Here is a 21,686-nt window from a genome sequence, read left to right as displayed (position 1 = left end):
TTGTAAAATTCAGATTGGAATTAATCTAAGAAAACTCTACTCAAATTTTGAGTGAACTTTAGAGAGCTTTGAGCCTTCTTCTCTAGTCTTATCTTCATGGATCATTGGAGTCCTCAAGTGGCGGCATCACTCTCATCTAGGAGCATTCCACACTTCTAGTGGCGAGATCATCCAACATTCTTCCATCTTCATGAGCACTCTCTTCTCCTTCCTTTCTTCTCTTTCTATTGTTTTTGTTAGCTTGTGTTCTTGAGTTTTGGTTTGGTGTTCTTGCTGTTTTTTTATGAGTTTTGGTTCGGCAGTTTTATATTTCAGTCCATTCATCTTGTTCCTTTGCTTTTCTTACTCTTTTGTTCGGTTCAATTTGACTAAAATTGGTTCATCCAAATGAGTTTGGGATTTGGTACTAGTTTTTGGTGAGTTCTTGTCTTAGAACAATGATCCAACTTTAAGAAAAGTGCCTCTATACTGTCCAACTCAAGGTGATTCCTAAGAAGGTCAAAAACCTTTCTCTATATGGATATTGGAATCACATCATTAGTTCTCGTCGTGCATCTCTTCTTTCGAGTACAGAGCCATAGGCTTCTGGCGACGCCATTTTCTTTTTAACTGAAACACCTTTGCTTCACTCGAAGAAGAGCTGGCTTTCGGATCTTCCTCTATCTTGCCTGAGTTTTGGAACAGTGGTTTAGGTGGTGTGGTGTCCTCTGCGAACCTTTCCCCAGCCACCCACCCCTGACCTTTTAACTTCTTCTTGCCTGAACTCACTCGAGGGTGAGAAGGACTTTTTCTGGTGCCTCAACTTGCCCAGGGGTCACATCTCCTCTTCCTCCGGATGCACTGAGGACTTTGCAATCTGCTCTTGCCTGGACTCGCTCAAGGCGAGGAGGACTTTCTCTGGTGCCTCTACTTTGCCCAGGGGTTACAATATGTGAAATGTATGCAGAGTACAGTGACGTTGCAAAAATCAATTGATATAGAAAAAGTTGGTGTTACAAGCAATGTTCAATACAATTGAAGTAGCCCAAATGGGGCGAATATTACAACTCGTGCAAGTCACAAAAGAGCCACTTTTCAGTAGTCATCAAAATCAGCACTGGAGGAAGGCGAAGCCCCTTTCCCAGCCCGCAGAGCTCGAGTAAGTCGTGTCCTCCTTTCTTGGTTTATTTTCGAACCTGCACCAAGAGCGATAAATGTGTCAGAGATACCATGAAGCAAGAGATGCACGTACAGAGAACAACAAGGGCCGGAGTCTCTAGGGCAGCGACTCTTACATATGTACTTTTCGAGAGTCCCAGCGTTGAACTCCAGGCTGATCAAAGTGGCAGAGTCAAAACCTCCCGCCTCAGCAAGAAGCCGGCAAGCTATTTGATCACTTGGAGCCAGCTTCTTGAAGGGTGTGGTTTTGAGGGCCCTCGTCTCTCTCACCCAGTACAGCGGAAACCCATCCAGAGTGTCGGGAACAAGGTCAGTACGGCAGATCTTGAAGAACCGACCCTTCCACCCGGAGAACGCGCTTTGGAAGGGTGTGAAGAGAACTCTCCCGGGTACATTACTGAGAGTTACCCAGAGGTTGTGTCTCTGCCTCTTCACCTCAAAGAAGTGAAGAAATAGGTCAACCGAGGGTGCACAACCCAGAAACCCGAAGAGAATGTCGAAGGCTTTGACAAAGGCCCAGCTGTTGGGGTATAACTGGGCCGGAGCAACGTTGATCTCCGACAGCAGTTCCTTCTCGAACCGAGAAAAGGGTAGGCGCACTCCGATGATCTTGAACACCACCTGGTAAAAGTAAAAGAAAGGGACCCCTTCGTTGGCCCGTTCGTCTCCACATACTGGCTCCCCTAGAGTGCAAGGGAGCACAGCGATGTCGTCGTCATGCCTCCTCACGAAGGCCCGGTGGTCATAAGAACACGAATCCCCTTTGTGCTCCCTTATGGCCCTGGTAGCGAGTAAGCATGAACACTCATCAAGAAGTTCGCTCGAGGCCCAAGGGTATAAGTCCTTGGGACTGACCCTGGACGAAGCAGCATGAGAAGACATTCTTTAACAAGATCAGGGATTGTCAAGGGTGTAGGGGCTGCCGGAAATGCAAGAGTCGAGCGAGGGGAGCGAATGCTGGAACAACCCTTCGTGAGAAACGAAAGGGTGCAAGAAGGAAGGGTGCAAGAAGAGAGAACGTAAGTAGGTTATGAAGAGTGGGAAAATGATGAGGATAGTTTCAGAGTTTGAAGAGTTAAATAAAGCGGTTAGAGCGCCAAACGACGCGAATGGATGCACCGCACGATCGATCCACGTGGCAGCAGATGGGAGGGTGGCCTTGGCACCTCTGGTTAAACTCAGAACACGTCGTATCAACAGAATACCTGATGGTACGATGCGCCGTCGAAAGGGGATCAGGGGCACAGTAGGAGTCAGGATCAAAATCGAATGACTGGATGTCCCATCAGCCATGCAGAAAGCGCCACGTGGATCAAGTTGAATGACTGAACGTCTCATCAGCTATACAGAAAGCGCCTCGTGGAAGATACGGGAAGGGCCTTGAGCTCTTCGCTGCCCCCAGGCACCGACCAAGCCCAAGGTCAAAGTCAATGTCAAGTTGGGGACGACGCCCAAGGCGACACTAACATGAGACGCCTGAGGCGTCGCCTAGAATCATAAAGGACGACGCCAGCATGAGACGTCGCGGGCGTCGCCAACCCAAATATCAGCAGGGTCGCCTCCCCGATACCCACAGGTAGGAAAGACTGTGGAGGGAGACGAAATTGAAGGAGGCAGAGTTAGTTGCTGGCGTTATCTCCCCGATACCCACGGGTAGGAAAGACTGTGGAGGGAGATGAGATCGCCAAACGCCAGCGAATTGCTGACAGGGTGTTCCCCGATACCTATGGGAAGGAAAGACCATAGAGGGAACGACCCCCCCCCCCCCAAAGCACTCGACGTTTTAGACACCCGGGGACGATACGGCGCTGTTGTAGCAGGCCTCTCCTTAGGCGTGGGCGCCGGGGGCTAAGGATCAAGGAGAGAACCGTTTCGGTGTTAGAAACACCCCGTGGACGATACGGCGTCACTGGGTGAGCCTCTCCATGGGCGTGAGGGTTGGTACGCGACCTTTCCTGAGCATACAAGGTCGCCCAACGAAGCGAAAGAAGCGAGTATAATACAAACAAAACAACCGAAGCACGCGAAGGCAAAAGATGAGAATAAGATCGCACAAGCAGAATCGTATATAGCAAAGGCACAAAAGCAATCATACGAACACCCAGATTTGTAACAAGAGTACAGATGGTTCAAAGAATTACAAGTTTAACAGAGAGAGTCAAAAGCAAAGGTAAAGTATAAAGGAGTTAAGCTTGAAGGTAAAGGTGGCGGGTGAGAGACAGCGGTTCAGTCATCCAAGTCCATAGGCACGACCTTCCCGTTGACGACATGGTGCGTGGGGTCGCAGTTTGAAATATTGATGCCAGGGTTCTCGCAGGACGCCTGGGTCAGAGCCTCTTGGAAGCCCTCTTCAAACGCCCCCGCCATCTCCCAGTCAGTTCTTGGACCTCTCCCTCTAGTTCCGTAATCCTAGAGTCCTTGGATGTCAGTTGCTTCTCCAGAAATTCCTTCTCCACGCGGAGCTTGTTAGCCTCGGCTTGGAGAAGGCTCAAGGCTTCAACCTTCGCAGCCAAGGCGTCCTCTCTCTCTCCTAGCTTCTGCCTCCAAGCAGCATCCAGCTCCTCAAGTTTTCTTCGCTGCACTTCGGATGTAAGAGCCGCCTCCTGGAGGCCAATGTTTTGGATTTGATAGGAGGTGAGCTGGGCTAGTTGAGCGGCATGCGCCTGTTCCAGTTCTCGCGCGTACGCCTCAGCTCCCTCCCTGCCCTCATGGGCCAGTTTTAGCAGAGATTGGGAAGCTTCCTCCTTGAGACCCCAGTTTTGCTTCTCCTCCTTCAATGCCACCACCTCTTGTCTCAGCTTGCGGAGAGCCTCTCTCCCTTTGATAGCATTTCGAGCCTGAGTGCGCCACTTGATTGCCACCGCCAGGAAGGCCCCCATATAGTAAGGCATGCCTCCCCCTTTTTGAGGATCAGTCGGCGTCATTCCTTCGGTGAAGCCCTGCGTCAACTCCCTATGAATGGAGCGAGGAATCCGGGGTTCGCGCGAAGTTGAGCCAGGGACTGATACAGGAGGGGCGGAGCCCGACGCTTCAGCTGCGTCACGATGCGGCAACGGCGAAGGCGGGGGAACCAAGTCAATCCTTTCCTCTCGCTCCTCGTGGGCTGGCGGAGGCGGCGGTGAGGTGGCACTGGGAGGATCGTCCCTGAGAGAGTTCCCATCGCCGGGGGGCGCGGCGGGTGAGGCAATGAGACCCGTAGCCCTCCTCTTATGGGAAACCAGGGCAGTACCCGAGTCGTCACTGTCAGAATCTACTATCAACACCCTTTTTCCTTTGTTACGGCGCGCTGAAGCAGGGGTTGACGCCATGGCTAATGGAACCGACGGTGGGCACGTCGGGGGCGACGACGTCCCCACCTTCTTTGGTAGATTTTGCCTTCTTTAAAAATTTGGCAAGAGCCAGCCGCCTCGAGGAAGTCATCACTGAACCTGCGACAACGAAAAATAGTAGAGTAAAGGTTGGTTCAGACGAAGCAGAAGGGAAATTCTATGGCCAAACACACGCAGATAACCACAACAGCTAATGCATTATAAACAATCAAGGGCAGATACCAAAGTAGGTAGAAAGCCCATGGGAGTTGAATTCGTTCGCGATGAGTTTGGCGGTATCAAAGACCACCCCCAGTCCCGCCAAGGCTTTGCACACATCCCGGTCGGAGGGGGTAAGATCATCCCAAGCCAGGGCCTTCATGGTTATGGGTTTATCCGTCCAGTATAGGGGAAAGCCCTCTAGGATGGTAGGATCGCGCTTGGTCGCACGTACCTTGAAGAATTTCCTCTTCCATCCTTTGAACGAATTTTGGAAGAGCGTAACAATGATGCGCCCTGCGATGCCAGAAAAGCTCATCCATAGGCTCTTCCCCTGTTTCTTTACCTCGAAAAAGTGAAGAAAAACGTCTACAGAAGGGGGAACACCTAGATAGCCGCAGAGAATTTGGAACCCCCTCACGAAAGCCCAACTATTGGGGTGGAGCTGGGCGGGAGCAGTGTTTATCTCTGTAAGCAGCTCTTTTTCGAAAGAAGTAAGGGGAAGACGCAGGCCCACCCTCTTTAGCACCATTTGATAGAGAAAGAAGAAGGGGATTCCCCCAGTCTCTCTGGAGTCCACACAAACGGGCATCCCAGGTCGCACCCGGCATACCAGGACTTGGGAGTCGTGATTTTTGTGAAAGGCGTTGAAATTATAAAGCGCAGGGTCCCCCCTGTGAGCCTCTACGTCCTCAACGGACTTTAGGAGGGAGCACTCGTCGAGAAGATCGTCGGGGCCCAGTCGTATTTGCCCTTATAATAAGACTTAGGGGGCGGGGGAGGCGCGGTGGTCTTGGTTTTCGCCATCAATGCCAAAGCTGACGATCAAAAGAAAAAGAAAGGGTTCAGAGAAAAGGGGTTGGGAGAAGAAAGGGGAAAAAAATGGAAGAACCCTAGGAGCGCCCTACCCACACGAGAACGAGAGGAACAAAGAAGCATACAAACGATATCCAAAGAAATGCGGTAATATGGACAGTCCTAGGCAGTTCATACAGTGAAGAGAATCATCAAGGAAGGAAAAACCGTACCTTTGGGGGCTGAAAGGCGTGGAGAGCGGAAGCACGAATGAACAGGGGTCGCGAGAGAAGGGATTCAGAGAAGATGAACAGTGAGAAAGGGCAGAGAAAGTGGATGTAACAGTAGTGCCAGCGCAGGGTTTGGGTAACTTAAACGTTATGAGAAGCGCGAGGGACAACAAATGATAACCGTGTGATGATGCCACGTGTTGCAAGATTAAGCGCTCAAGGGGAGCGCAAGAGGTTCTTAAAGATGACCGCACGATGAACCACGTGGCGCGCGATTAAGTGTAGCCCCAAAGGGCATTATTTTTCCCGCTTCAGAGGATGTCCAATAAGCCATTAAAGAACACCACTGTGGTTCAGAAAGTGTCACGTCAGTAATTCGAAGAATTGTTGAGTCAGCAGGGAATGACACGTCATCAGGATGGCACGTGGATGGCGTGGGTGAGGCTTTAGTCTTTACGCTGAAGACAAGTCTTCAGCTTAAGACTGGGGGGCATGTGTACCGTCCCGTATCCGGGCGTTGACTAAGTTAAGGTCAAAGTCAACGACTGGACTGGAGAGTCAAAGTCAACGCAAGGCGTCGCCTAGGTGGAGAAACGCCAAGTGCCAGCATCGCCAAGAGGAATCGTCGCCAGGACAAGGCATCGCCTAGGTGATGGCGTCGCCCAACCAGGGCGTCGCCAGATCAAACAGCGCTAAAGCAAGGCAATCACGGTGTGCTTCCCCGATACCCATGGGTAGGAAAGACCATGGAGGGGGCGACGCCGTGGGGAGGCCTCAGGTCCCGATAACCCGGGGCAGTGATAATGAGAAGGAAAAGGTGGCTTCAAGGCCATAGTAATAGTACCAGTGTAGGGCAGCCTGACTCGTGAAGTGCTCCCTGCCGCCTAGAGACGCCTGTGGGGCAGATACGACTCAAGAGGAAGGTCACGCCCAGGGCAGCCGGGTGCAGGGTACAAGAGGAAGGCAGATACGCTCTCAAAGTAAGTGACTAGATAATTGGGGGCATGAGTTGTCACCCAAAAAGTCACCCCTAGCGCAGTAGCACTCCCAAGCAGGAGGACTCACACGTAGAAACGCCCCCATATGGGCAGAAGCGCCCCCAGATGGGGTCACGGCGTCGTGAGGACCTCCACGTGTACGACAGCCATGCCAGAATAGAAACACCCTTTAGTCAGGTGCCAGGTAATTAAAGTCATTCAATACAGTTTTCCTTTCGAGCATTCAGGTACTATAATGGCTCCCAAGCGTTTCAACGTCTTAAATGCGCTACGTTTTCTAATTAAACGCTTTAATGAGTGCGTTACGTTTGTGATTAAAAGCGCTTTAAGGCGCTTTAAATGCTTGGGTAGTTTAAATAGCGCGGAGAATGTTGGAAAGGGGGTTCGAACTTTCTGCAAATTTACCAGAGCTCTCTAGTTGCTTGCTCGTGCTTTAAGGTTACGAACAGGGGACTGGGGAATATTTTTGCCCGAGAGAGAGAACACAGACACAAAATACACAATTATCTTTTACCACCTTCAGAGTGCCATACGCGGTGCTCAGATACGGAGGTGCCCAGTTTTGGTGTTTCTTGCTGGCTGACTGGAGCGTCGGAGTGCAGACGGCCGCTAGGGCGCCTCTCGTCCTCTTTTTTGCAGGAATCCACAGGCAATCAGTGGGAAGGAGTCCCTAGCTGACGGTTGAGGTCGCGCACGAAGACGTCCCGGTCAACCGGACGGAAAAAAAATGAATAGTATGCAGACTTAATGAGCTTGGAAACTTTGATAAACTTCAAAACCTTCTTTATTGGGTGACCTCGTTAAAAAAACCTCTTTAGGGAAAAAGAGTGCCCCTCTGAAAAACTGTTTTATTGCTACTTACAATGCTTTAACTGTAATAAAACTTGAGAAGGGTGGCGTTCCAAGTGCGAGGAATCGTCCCTCCTTCTAGTGTTTCCGAGCGATAGGCGTCGTTCCCGAGTGCTTCGGTTATTCTAAATGGTCCTGTCCACTTGCGCGATAATTTGTTCTGCATCTTGTACTGGTGGGCCTTCCTCATCACCAGGTCGCCATCTCTAAATTGTCTTGGTTTCATTTTGGAGTTGTACTTGCGTTCAACTCTTCTCTTTACTGCTTCAGCCTTCACCCTCGCTTCTTCCCTGACCTCATCCAGCAAATCCAGGTTTATTCTCCTTTCTGCGTTCGAGTCTTCCGTCACGAAGTTCTGGAATCTCGGTGAGCTTTCCTGGATTTCAACTGGGATCATCGCATCGCACCCATACACCAAGCTAAACGGGGTTTCATGGGTTCCCGATTGCTCAGTGGTATGATATGCCCATACTATACGGGGAACCTGTTCCGCCCAAGACCCCTTTGCCTTCTCCAACCTCCTCTTCAAGCCTCTCAACAACACCCGATTAGCTGACTCCACTTGCCCATTTGTTTGCGGGTGCTCCACAGAAGCAAACACCTGTTGTGTCCCAATATCCTCGCACAGCTTCTTCAACAGGTGACTTGCAAACTGAGTCCCATTATCTGATACCAAGCACTTGGGCACACCAAAACGACACACGATGTTCTTCCACACGAAACTCTGAATCTTGTGCGTGGTGATCTGGGCTACAGGTTCTGCTTCGATCCACTTCGTGAAGTACTCGATTGCCAGGATAAAATACTTCATTTGCCTGATTGCCAATGGAAAAGGTCCCAGAATATCGATTCCCCACGTATGGAACGGCCAGGGGCTGTAGATTGACTTTAGCTCTTCTGGCGGGACCTTGTGCCAATCGGCGTGTTGCTGGCATTGCTTGGAACGCTGGGCGTATCTTTTGCAATCTTCCCTCATGGTTGGCCAATAATAACCTGCACGGAGAGTTCTTCTTGCCAGGGCTCGACCTCCGATGTGACTCCCACAAATCCCTTCATGGAGCTCAGCCATAATTCTCATGCACTTTTCTCCATGCACGCATACTGACAGGGGGTGTGTAAACCCAAACCTGTACAGCTCACCATCGATTAGGGTGCACTTGCTAGAGTTCTTCTTTACCTTCCTGGCCTCCGTCGGATCCACTGGGAGAACACTATCTGCCATGTAGCACTGGTATGGCGTTATCCATGTATCTGGTTCGTGGATAGCGCAAACTTGCGTCATCCTCGCCTCTCCTACTGGGTGCGCTCTAACTCTCGTCGTCCTCAAAGTCTCTTGAGTTAAAGATCTGTGACTCCTCGCCATCCCTTCCATTGACTTGCAAACTTGAAAAACCTGGTGGTCTGCTACGAATGCTCGAGGCGTCTTCAGAGTTTCCTGTATAACGGTCCTTTGCCTGCCCCCCTTGCCTGAACTGGCGAGCTTGGCTAGCAAGTCAGCTCGGGCATTCTGCTACCTTGGCATGTGCACCACTTCGAACAAAGCAAAAGACCTCCTTAGCTCCTGCACATACTCTAGGTAAGCTGCCATTTACGGATCCTTGGCCTAGAACTCGCCGGTCACCTGCCCAGTGATCAGCAAGGAGTCACTCTTGGCCATCAGCACCTTTGCCCCCATCTCCTTTGCCAACAAAATACCGACGATCAACGCCTCATACTCCGCTTGATTATTGTTGGCTTTGAAGGCAAACCTCAAAGATTGTTCTATTAAAACACCGTTGGGCCCTTCCAAAATAACTCCAGCCTCGCTACCCAACTGGTTGGACGACCCATCCACCGAGAGTACCCAACGATCATTACTCCCGGCGCTCTGCGCTGTTTCGGAAGATAGCTCAACCACAAAGTCAGCAAAGATTTGCCCCTTGATCAGTCCTCGACGCTCATACCTGATGTCGAATTCTACCAATTCCACCGCCCATTTTACCATTCTCCCAGCTACGTCCGGTTTCTTTAGAACCTTTTGGATGGGTAAGTCAGTCATCACCAATACTGCAAAGCTCTGGAAGTAATGACGTAGCCTTCTCGCCGAAAACACAACCGCCAACGCTGCTTTCTCCAAGGCCTGATATCTCACTTCGGGGCCCTGCAACACCTTGCTAACAAAATAGATAGGTTTCTGGACTTGATCTTGATCCTGGACGAGCACTACACTCAGCGCCCTTTCGATTACGGCAAAGTATAACCTGAGGGGCGTTCCTACTTGAGGTTTGCACAGAACCGGCGGGCTCGCCAAGTACTCCTTGAGTTTTACGAAAGCCTCTTCACAGTCCCTCGTCCAGACAAACCTATTATTCCTCTTCAAGCACTGGAAGTACGGGTGGCCCCTTTCTCCACTAGCGGACACGAATCGCGACAATGCGGCCATCTGACTCGTTAGCTGCTGCACCTCCTTAACAGTAGCAGGGTTCCTCATCGCCAAAATGGCAGCACCCTTCTCAGGATTTGCTTCGATTCTTCTTTCCGTCAAGAGAAACCCTAAAAACTTTCCCGCCTCCACGCCGAAAATGCACTTTTCGGGGTTTAGCTTCAGCTTGTACTTGGCTATCGTAACGAATAACTCTTCTAAATCAGCAACATGCTGATTTTTCTCCAGGGATGTCACGACCATATCATCAACATAAGCTTGCACGTTCTTCCCAAGCATAGGCGCAAGCACCTTATCCATCAGCCTCTAATACGTGGCTCCCGCATATTTCAGCCCAAAGGGCATCACCCTGTAGCAATAGCACGACCTCTCTGTCATGAAGGCAGTCTTTTCCTCATCCATGGGATGCATCTTAATTTGGTTGTACCCCGAGAAGGCGTCCAGGAAACTTAACAGCTCGTACCCTGCTGCACTGTCCACCAGGGCATCTATACTTGGCAAAGGATAGGAATCCTTTGTTCAGATCTGTGAAATCGACGCACATTCGCCATTTCCCATTGCTCTTCTTCACCAATACAACATTGGCGAGCCATTCTGGATACTGTATCTCCTTGATGTGGCCTGCGGCGAGGAGTTTCTGTGTTTCCTCTCTGATCGCTTGTCTTCTTTCTTCGTTGAACTTCCTTCTTCTTTGTCGGACTGGCTTGACTTGGGGGTCCATTGCCAAACGATGGGACAAGAAATTGGGGTCAATTCCCGGCATATCTGAGGCAGACCACGCAAACGCGTCCAGATGTCTACCTATCACCCTGGGGATCTGGTCTTGCGTCTCGTTATCTAAGGTCTTTCCGCCGATCTCCTTCTCGAGCCAATCCTTGACCGGCTGAGGCCTCCTTTCACTGGCGATGACCGCCCTCGCGATTCCCGACTCCCTGGTGACTTCCAGGCAGTCCTTTTCCTCCTCCATCCGAGCGGCGTTCTCAACATCCGCCATCACCACATCCCCTTCGGCGGCCACTTCAAGTGTTGCGTCCATAACTCGCCGGTTTTCCTGTCCGAGCCCCGCGCCAGGGGGTGGCGTTGTGGTTACATGACACACTGATCGCCTATTCTTGAGGCTGTTTTCGTAGCACTTCTTTGCCTCCTTTTGATTAGAGCGGATGGTGATGACCACCCCTTCCATCGAAGGTAGCTCCACCTTCATGTGCCTAGTGGAGGGCATAGCTCCTATCCTGTTGAGTGTTGGCCTTCCTAACAGGATATTGTATGCCGAAGGAGCGTTCACGACAAGGTACCTGATCTTCTTTGTTCGCGAGGCCGCCCCATCTGTGAATGTCGTTCTTAACTCAATGTACCCCTTGACCTCCACTTGATCACCAGCAAAACCGTATAGGTAGCCCCCATACGGCCTCAGCTGGTCTGGAGACAACTGTAACTTTTCGAAAATCGGCCAAAACATCACGTCTGCCGAGCTCCCTTGGTCGACCAACGCTCAATGAACCATCCTTCCCGCCGTAACAAACGAGATCACAATGGGATCGTTGTCGTGGGGCACAACATCTCTGAGGTCTTCTTTGGTGAACGTGATGCCCACATTGGGCGAGTGATCCTCAAAAGCTTCTACTGACATCACGGACCTTGCATACTTCTTGCGTTGTGACGCAATACACCCACTGCCCGAGAACCCACCAGCTATGGTGTGAATCTCGCCGTGAATGGGTACCTCGTGCTGCTGTCCCTCACCGCTCGCCGGTTGTGAACCAGACGATTGTCCTGTCTGCTTCTCCACCAATTAGTCCTTCAACAAGCCATTCTTTACGAGTTCATCCAACTGGTAACCCAGCGCCAAACAGTTGTTAATATGGTGCCCGAATGCTTCGTGGAATTCGCACCATGATTCCTTGTGAGGTCCCAGCACCTTGTCAGATTTTACCGGTGGCCTCAACCTGTCAGCTATGTTGGGCACAACGATGAGGTCTTTGAGTTCCACCACAAAGTTGTGCCTTAGTGGCCTATTTCCCTCTCTTTTCCCTTCTGCTCGACCCCTAGGCTGGGTCCTTCTTGTCTCATAGGTGCGCTTCCTGTCTAGGTGTTTTCTTTCTGTGGCGGCTTCGTGAACCCTAGCGGGTTGCGTGCGTATCTGCGCCCTTGGTCGTGCTGGTGCAGCGGTCGTGCACTTCTCGTATGCCTCGCCCTCTGAGGCAATGTGCTCTACCGCTCGTCGCCTTACTTCAGCAAAAGTTTTGGGGCGGCTGCAGTTAAGCGATTTACTGAAAGACCCGGGACGTACCCCCTTCCTAAACGTGTACACAATCATGGGTTCATCTGTGGTACCCACCTTCACCACCTATGCCCCAAAGCGGCTTATGTATTCCTTCAGGGTCTCACCTTGAAATTGTTTTACGTCGAAAAGGTCGTACGAGACTGGGGCTGGGGCCCTGTTGGCTAAATACTGCTCTTTGAATAGTCGTGAGAGTTGGGCGAAGGACGTGATGTGACCCTCTGGGAGGCTGATGAACCAATCCATAGCCATCCCAGTCAGAGTGCTCATGAAGAGCTTGCACCTTACGGCGTCAGAACCGCCAACCAACAACATATGTGTGTGGAACGCTGTGAGGTGTGCCTCAGGATCCTCCATCCCTGTGAAGGTTACCTTGGGCCCCGTGAACGTGTTGGGGATTGCTGTCTCTAGGATTACCTGTGAGAACGACGTTGTGAATTCCTTAGGTGGGGATGCAGCCTCAGGCTTGTCTCCACCGCACCATCCACGGCGTAACTCCTCGTTGGCACGGTGGAGCTCATCATTTCTCGCCTGAGAAGTTGCGAGATCCGCCTGCATGCGCTCCTGCTCCGCTTTCGACGCTGCCATTGCTTCCTGCAGCCCTTGCATCATGCCCATGAGTTCTTGTATGGTCATCTCTTCACTCCTAGCACGTGCAGGCCTTTGGTCATGGCTTTCTGGGAATTCTCTTAACCTATCTGACGTGATCGCACCATAGATTCAACCAAAAGTAAGTGGCGAAAACTGCACCAATTCTTCAACGAGCAATGGCCTTTGGTAAAAATCTTGAAGGGAATGGGTTGAAAACTGCAACTGGATCTGAGAAAACTTGTGTGGTGGGACTGATTTTATATCGGCCCCACGGTGGGCGCCAAATGTTCCGGCCGGTTGACCGGGATCGTCTTTGCGCGCGGCTCGTCCTTGCAAGCTAAGGCACCTTTGTTAGGCTCCGTCTGCAATACCGGAAAACAAGTGAACAAAGGGGCGCCCTCACAGCCGTTTGCACTCCGACGATCAAGTCAGCTAGCGAGAAACATCAAAGGTGACGCACCCTCTGAAGGTGGTCAGAAATAACTGAGTGACTAGAACTATGTTGCCCTAATTGCCTTGTGCTCACAGTGGGTGCGCAGCGAGAACAGCTAGGGTTAGTGCTATGTGTAAACTGCCAGAATTAGGTTAGAACTCTGATCCCTCTTCCAATGCTCCCAATGTCCCTTCTTATACATCTCTCATCATTAGAGCGCATTTAAGCGCATTGAAGGCGTATAAAAATGTCCCTTGGAATATACGAATCTTAACTTACTCAACGCGTACCTTTAGCAAACTTTCCCTGAAACCTTTAATAAGCATGTGGGTATTGCCACGTGCCCTTTTGACTTGACCGTTATTCTGTGCAGAGGGCCCCACAGCGCCGCCACCCAACTTAGGGTTTTTCCATCGTGTGAGCCCTCTTCTCTGCGAAGTGCTTATGTCACGTGGGTTGGCTTTTTGGGCGCCAACTCATGCGCCCTAATCACTAGTCACTTCCCCTAGGGGTGTATCTGCCTTTCTCTCGTATCATACACGTGGTTCTCCCTAGTCATGGCCCTCTCATGGGTCGTATCTGTCCTAGGGTCTCCCAACAGTGGTGTGGATACTTCACGAGTCAGGTTTTACTCCCTACTGGTACTAGAACTTATGGCCTTGGAGCCACCTTTCTTTGTTACTATTCTGAACCGTTGAGGCCCGATGTCTTTCTTCGGAGATGTTCTCTTCTTAGGCGATGTCTTACTTCAGGGGATGTCACTGCTCGGCGATGTCTCTTCTTGGGCGATGCCTCGAGCGGTCGACATGTTGGCTTTCCTTCCCTGGGTCCCTTGAGGAATCCCACCATGTGTTTGATTTTGACTTCCGGTCAACGCCCGGGGACGGGACGATACACCTTCCAAACCAACAAACAATTGATTCAAACGCCCAAAAATCCTCGCAATTACTCACTACCTCAGCGTGAGCTCCTGAAACCTTCGAAATGACTTTCAGCGAAGCGATTGATCCGGTAATCAATCGGTAGAAACTTCAGCAAACTAAAAGAACTTCAATTCACTTGTTAAAACTCCAAACGAACGGTGGAAACTTCAGAAAACCGATTGCGACAGCAAGCAATCGAACATAAATCACCAAAACTTCAATAAACTCGAACTGTGGTTGGGAATCACCTTTTACACGGCCCCACGGTGGGCGCCAAATGATCCAGCCGATAGACTAAACGCAAGAATGTTGCCTCGTCACGACCTACACTCACCAGCTTCAACGCCACGTGCACTTCAAGTCCTCGCTCCAGATTTCCTCTCCGAGAACCTGAAATTACAGAATAGCGCCACTGCGGCTGGTGGCACTCCGACGCTCAAGTCAACAGCAGGAACACCAAAAACTCAGAGAAACTGGATCCTGTGGAACCGTGCTCCAGTGCCCTATCTAAGAAATGAATCGTAATGAATACGTCCCTTTGAAATTCTGTTAAGTTCAGCTTTTATACTTAGGCATTTTCTCTCTCCATACAGTTACACTTTTGGACACGTGGCTCGTATCCAACTCTACACGTGTCATCATCGGGGGCTAAAGTAACTCAAGCGTCATTTCTATGTATCTCGTTACGCGACTAAGTTACCCATACAAGGAGTAACCTAGCACGTAACACACTCTGGAGTGCACACCTGACAAGGCAAGTACCGGGATGCAACAAAGTACACCATCTCTGTGGTATCGCCTGTCGCAAGTGCCACCTTCTTCACTGACAAGCCATGCATGTTCTAGCTAAGGAAACCTTGCTATCAATGAATGTCCATTCTGGGAAACCCCATCACCGATGAGCAAGTTGCTTCCTCTAACTCACTTCTCATGCTAGGACATGATCACCTTGTATCTTAACCTCTATGTTCCGTGCTGATGTTTACATGCCTGAACCTCCTAACAGCCTTAACTAAGTTTACTGAAACATCCGGCGATGTGCTTCTTACGGCGATTCCTGACCACTTGATCTTCTATTCTCAAACACGACGATGATATGAAACTCTGGCGACAATCGACTATGTACACTAAAGAACGTCGCTTCAACGAATGGCGACTATGTTAACTTCTTGACTACTCGTCTTTCTCTCGACCACGTGTCCCTCTAAGCACGCTCCACATAGTCACTCACTGTCCACGTCATCACACCGATGACCTGACCGGTACACAAGCCCCCCAGTCTTAAGCTGTGACTTGCCCAGCGAAAAGACTAAGAAGTCGAATTCTCGGCGATCTACTGTGCTATTTACTGATTCGACATTTCCCCAACCCCCCTTCAATCAACCAACACGTGGACTTATCAACGGCTATTATTTGTTGCCGTTTGCGCTTCTTGCATCGTTCAAAACTCTTAAAACCCTCGTGCCACTTCACTGTTTCATTACCCTCTTCTTCACTCATAGCATTCGAAATACTCTTGCGGACCCTTCATCTCCCTCAATCATCGTCTTTCTCAAAGCACTTCCGATCATCAAAAGGTAACGTTTTTATATATCCCACTGACATTTGATGTATTTTAATCGGTTTGCATCATCCATTAACTATTCTGAAGCATACGTTGTGGGTTGCTCTATTTTTCTTTATTTAGGTTTTCTCTATTACGTTTTCTCTCTGCGAGCCCCCTTGTTCATGCTGTTTTCTTATTTTCAATCGAATCATTCTGTTTATAAACCTTTATCTCTTCCCTTTTTACCTTCTTTGCAGCTCTTCCAATGGCTCGTACAAGAATCATCCCAAACCCACATTTGTCTTCCCGAAACCTTCCACCAAAGACTCGCAGAGTCAATCCTTCACAAAACCCTTCCTCCTCTCGCAATCCACCGAGGGATCCCAATATCCCTTCAAACCAAGCTAAGAGAACCGCACCTTCTCAACCCAACCAACCACAACCAACTCCACCACAAACTAAAGAACCTGTGAATCCCCTTTATGACTACAAAAAACTATATCACCTCAGCTTTGTTGAGTGAAACTTCCTCCATTAACACAAAACCCGCCGTTCTTCGCCTCAAGAGAGGTGATAAGGCCCACCTTTCGTTTAGCAAAGAACATGACGACAAAGTCACCGTTCACCCTTGTTTTCCTGGAGAACCCGTATGCACCGATGGCCGAGGAAACAACAGTGAACCATTTTTCTTCGTCTATGCTACCATCTTCAAGAAGGTCAGACTTCGCCTTCCCCTCACCCGCTTTGAAAGAGAGCTCCTAACTGAACTGGACATAGCCCCTGCCCAACTACACCCCAACAGCTAGGCGTTCGTTAGGGCCTATCAAATCATGTGCGCACATTTGGGGCATCCAACTTTCGTTGATGTCTTCCTGTTCCTGTTCGAGCTAAAAACCCAGGTGATCGACTATGGGTTAGCCTCAGTGGGATTGCTGGGAGGTCCATCCTTTCCATCTTCCAGTAGTCCTACAAAGACTGGAAAGGCAAATTCGTTCGTGTTTGCCATAACGATCAAGACCCCACCCTCCTCGACGGATTTCCCTTGTATTGGGTGAATAAGGGAAAGAAAGAATCTAAAGACAACTTTAGAAGGGCAAGGAGTCCAGAGAAGATGGGGGACCTCGATAAAGACTTGTGCAATTTCTAGAAAGGAATCACTTCTTCCAACATCACTCTGCCCACCTCCTCTATAATTACCTTTGAATTCCATGAAGATCAGCTGGACTTCCATATTGGTTTGTTTTCCCCTCATCTCCAAATTCCCTTTTCCCTGTGTCCGAAATCATACTATCTTTTATCGCCATTGTTTGTGTTATTCTGGTTTGCACTCAGTCTTTACTAGCTAACTCATGCGTTTGTTCACATTACTTGCTTTTCTGCACACTATCAACTGTCAAAATTCTCTGTGCTAGTTTGTAAATCTTGTTCCTCTTATGCAGATAGGATGTTGGGAAAAGAACAGATGACTAGACTGCGCTCCATTGCCAAACTACACAACTTGGCGGCGGGCTCCCAAACCGTTCCCAACTCCATTGCAGAAACTGCTGCAGCACGTGGCAAATCTCCAACAGTTGGCCCAGCTCCCCCTACCCTTGAACAAATAGAGCCGCCATTAAAGAAGACCAAGAGGAAAACTGCTAGGGTGGTCTCTGATGAGGAAGAGGATGAGAGCCCTGAAGAAGGATTGGCCTTCAAAAGGAAGAGAGCAACTGTTGTTGAATCATCTGCGACTGAAGGCGTCACCCCCGAGTACGCAGAAAACCCCCCAAGCGCCTCCACACCATTTGAATCTGCTGACGATGCTCTTCCTTCAAATGCCTCCGCTGTTGGGAATTCCCAAGAGCAACTTGCTGATCCCCAAACATCCCCTCAACCTGCAGCTGAGAAACCCTCCTCACCACCACACCCTGAAGCTGCTCTTACCATCCAACCTGATGAAGGTGGTGCTGGTGAGAATCATCCAACAACTCCTCCTCCAGCTCCAACGCTTCTAGCTCCTCTCCAAGAAGCTCTGAAGTCCTTCACTACACACTTCAGTGCCATAGCTATTGAAAATTTGGAGAAACGCCTTCCCCAAATTGTTGGTGAAGCTTTGAAGGACTCCTTAAACAAGTTTGAAATCGACAACCGCCTTAATCAGGAAGAGGCAAACACCGCGAGAGCTCAAGCCGATAAGCTTAGATGTGACATAACGATGCAAGGGCTAGAGTTCTCGCGAGTAGAAAATGCCCTCAACGCTGAGCTTCAAAGTTTGTGCAAAGATAATGCTGATCCGCGCCAGAGGCTGGCCACCATGCTTCAAAAAGCTGTTGAGTAAGAGAATAGGATTGTTTCTTTGAAGGTCAAAATATCTGTGCTGGAGGAGGCCTACGAAACCGACAAGGCCAAGATGGCTACACTAAAGGAAAGATCAGCTGAGAGAGAAGTCCTTCTAGGACAAGTCAAAGCAGAACGGGATCAAAATTCTGAATAATTGAACAAAACTACCATGGAGCTTGCCCAAGTGCATGAAGAGAATAGTGAGCTCAAGAAGAAGATCGACGAACTTGAACTCAATGCCGCCCATGTTCTCACCTCAGGCTTTGGGGCCGTTCTGGAGCAGTTTGCTTGTGAATTTCCCGATCTCGACCTCTCTAAATTCTCTGTGTACAATGAAGTGGTGGATGGCAAGATCATGCCTTCGACTTAACTGTTTCCATCCGCCACTTCAACCTTATTATCTTGAAAACTCTTATATCAAACTTTTTGATTTATCTGTAATAACTTTCATCTTGTATAAACTACTTTTGTATATGTGGCATCATCTGTTTATGGCAATTCAATCTATCTTAGCTTTGTATATCTTTACCTTTCTCTATTGTGCAATTATCTGATGTAATTGGCTAAATTTGCTTAACCAAATTAACTTAGCACAAACTGACACTTAATTTTCTGAAAATCAACTTAACCTGAATAAACTGTTAACTTACAGCAATAACATTTAACGTAAAATCACCTGCTAGGCAGTAGGTGCAAGTGAATCTAATATTTTAAATACCGTTTGCCCGATCTGCCAAGTGAAATGTGTATTTCTATGTCATCGCCCAAAACTTCGTTGATCTGGTTCTCGCCGTGTAATCTTCTTGCCATCTCAATCTCAAAGCCACAGGCTTTCGGCAATGTCATTTTTCTTTTAACTGGAAAGGCGTCCTCTACGGAGCTACCTCATAACTTTGAGTGATCATCTTTACTCATCTGGGAGGAGAGCTGCCTTCCGAATCTCCCTCTGCCTCCCTGAGCCTTTAACCTGAAATAACTTGATCATTGCTCCCTCATCTGGGGGTAGAGCTGCCTTTCGGATCCCTCCCTACCTCCCTGAGTTTTAAAACAATGATCCGGACAGTGAGGTGTTCACTGCGAACCTACCTCAGCCATCTTTTAGCCTCTTCCACCCTTCACACCGCACCTGAACTCGTTCAAGACGAGAAGGATTTTATCTATCTTCAAAACGCCCGCAAGCGCGAAAGCTTTAATTGGTCTTACTAGGCCAATATTGATGTTTCACTTAAAGCAAGGAGGCGTTTTCCATCAACCTTCCTCTTCCCCATTTAAGATCATTAACACCCTTGACTTTTCAGTTTCAACTTGCCTGAACTCACTCGAGGGTGAGAAGGACTTTCTCTGGTGCCTCAACTTGCCCATGGATGATACCTCATCCCTCCTGGATGCACTGAGGACTTTTGATCCTGCCTGTTGACCAAAACGTTGGAACTTGCCTCGTCAAACTTGGATCGACGTGTGCACCGCGTCAACCTCTGTCCTTCGCCACGATCCACCTCAAGAACCTGCAAAAGAACAGAGCGGCGCCGCTGCGGCCGATCGCACTCCAACGCCCAAGTCAGTGACTGAACCACCAAATACTACAAGAGTAACACTCAGGAACTCTCAAGGAACCGTGCAATGTTCTCTCTCACAGTATGCTCAAGAACTCGCAAGCGTAAAGAAGACAATCTGAACGTGCGTACCTCAGAAGTTCGTTGGGAAACCCTTATATACCTGGTCACTTTCTCTCTCTTGGCAGTAACACACCTGGACATGTGGCTCGCATCCAGTCGTACACGTGCCATCATCTGGAGCCTCCTTGACTTGGGCGCTGCTTCTGACTCTCTTTTGGCTAAGTTACCTATGCATGGTACTGCTCAGTGCATAGCTAACTTGGAGTGCGATCTTTACTGGGATTGGCGAGTTAGGGTGCCTTCGTACACCTTCCCTGTGGTCTCGCTGGCCGCCTTCATAATCTGCACCACCTTCATCTTCGGCGATGTGCTTGCTCCGGCGATCTTACATCTGGCGACTTCATCTTTAACCCGGTGACCGCCGGTTCTGGTATGCTGGAGATCGGAGCACGCCAACTTAATAACTGGCGATTTCACTAGCCCCCCGACTTCCTTCGCTCCTGCCAACCTGGCATCTCGTCAACACGCCTGTACTGTAGCTTGATGCCACGTCATCACTCCCGACTACCAGGGCGGTACACAAGCCCCCCAGTCTTAAGCGAAGACTTGTCCAGCGAAAAGACTAAAGGAGTCACGTCAATACCGATCTACGTGGCACTGGCGCAGAATTTCAAGCGGTTGTACTTTCTGCTTCTCTGACGCTCCACCAAACACCCCTCCCATCGTTCGACACGTGGCTTCATCAACGGTTACCTTCAGTTAACGTTTGCGCTTCCCAAACCCATTTCGAAAAACCCTTAAACCCATTTCGCTCCACTGTTCCATCACTTTCTTCGTATTCTCAGACGCTCCAACTCTCTTCTGCAAAAGCTCTCAACGTTCTTCAACCTCTTGAATCACCAACCTCCTCCATCACCCTTCCGATCATAAAAAGGTACTTCCTTTCCTTCTTCTGCTGGTTTTTCCTGCATTTTAACCGATTCGCATCATCCTTTAACTGTCTGGTGCATACGTTGTGGGTTGTTTTTCTCTATTTCTCCTTCTTCGTAACTTAGGGCTTCGTCTTCGTTACAACGAACCTTCGTTCGTTCGTTTTTTCACTCTTCGTTCATGATCGAGTCAGCCTCTGCGAGTCCTGATCACCTTTTCTTTTCTTCTTCCTTTGCAGCTTCCGCAATGACTCGCTCAAAGATCACCCCAAATCCTCCTCCTTCGTCACGAAACCCCTCCTCACAAGCACACAACCCACCGCGAGCACGCGGTGCTTCTTCTTCTCAGGCTGAGAGGCCTGCACCCTCCCGCCCCAACTTGGCTCAGGCCACTCCACCCGTCGCCGGAGGAGCCTCCGTGCCTTCTCCAGATTTCAAAAAACTGTACCCATGGGCCACCCCGACTTTGTTGAAGGAAACATCTTCTGTAAACTCTGCTGGGGCAGTTCTGCGATTGAAGAAGGGGGACGAGCCTCACCTATCATTCCACAAGGAGCACGACGAGAAGATGATGGTGCTGCCTTGCTCTCCCGACATGCCGGTGTGCGTTGATGATAAGGGGAACACCGGCGGGTTGTTCTGCCTCATATACACCACTCTGTTCAAGAAGGTGAAACTTAGGTTTCCCTTCACTCGCTCTGAAAGGGAGCTTCTCACCGAGCTCGACATCGCCGCCGCCCAGCTCCATCCCAACAGCTGGGCGTTCGTACGAGCCTTCCAGATAATGTGCGACCACTTGGGGCTGCCAGCGTCAGTGGACGTCTTCCTCTTTCTTTTCGAAGCCAAGCACCCAGGAGATCGCCTGTGGGTAAGCTTGAATGGGATTGCTGGGAGGTCGATCCTCTCTATCTTCCAGCAATCCTACAAAGACTGGAAGGGCAAGTTCGTCCAAGTGCGCCCCAACGACAAGGACGCTTCTTTGCTCGACGGGTTCCCCTTGTATTGGGTAAACAAGAGGAACAAAGAGTCCAAAAGCAGCTTCAGGAGACCAAGGAGTCCTGATAGCATG

General features: G+C 49.7%; 1 protein-coding gene across 1 annotated transcript; it reads right to left on the bottom strand.

Moving 5' to 3' along the window:
• Window positions 1–4,577: 4,577 nt before the first annotated feature.
• Window positions 4,578–11,438, bottom strand: LOC150023136 (uncharacterized). The gene is made up of 4 exons (XM_090297731.1): window positions 10,704–11,438; window positions 9,985–10,285; window positions 9,501–9,571; window positions 4,578–4,586 (listed from the first exon to the last, which is right to left on the bottom strand). The coding sequence occupies exons 1-4, from the start codon at window positions 11,436–11,438 to the stop codon at window positions 4,578–4,580; spliced, it is 1,116 nt and encodes a 371-aa protein (XP_090153857.1).
• Between the last annotated feature and the right edge of the window lie 10,248 nt (window positions 11,439–21,686).

The sequence above is a fragment of the Phaseolus vulgaris genome, chromosome 11 (assembly GCF_051622355.1).
Source record: "Phaseolus vulgaris cultivar YP4 chromosome 11, ASM5162235v1, whole genome shotgun sequence".
Lineage (NCBI taxonomy): Eukaryota > Viridiplantae > Streptophyta > Magnoliopsida > Fabales > Fabaceae > Phaseolus > Phaseolus vulgaris.
Note: the sequence above shows the minus strand (reverse complement) of the source record. Positions and strands in the feature narration are given on the sequence as shown.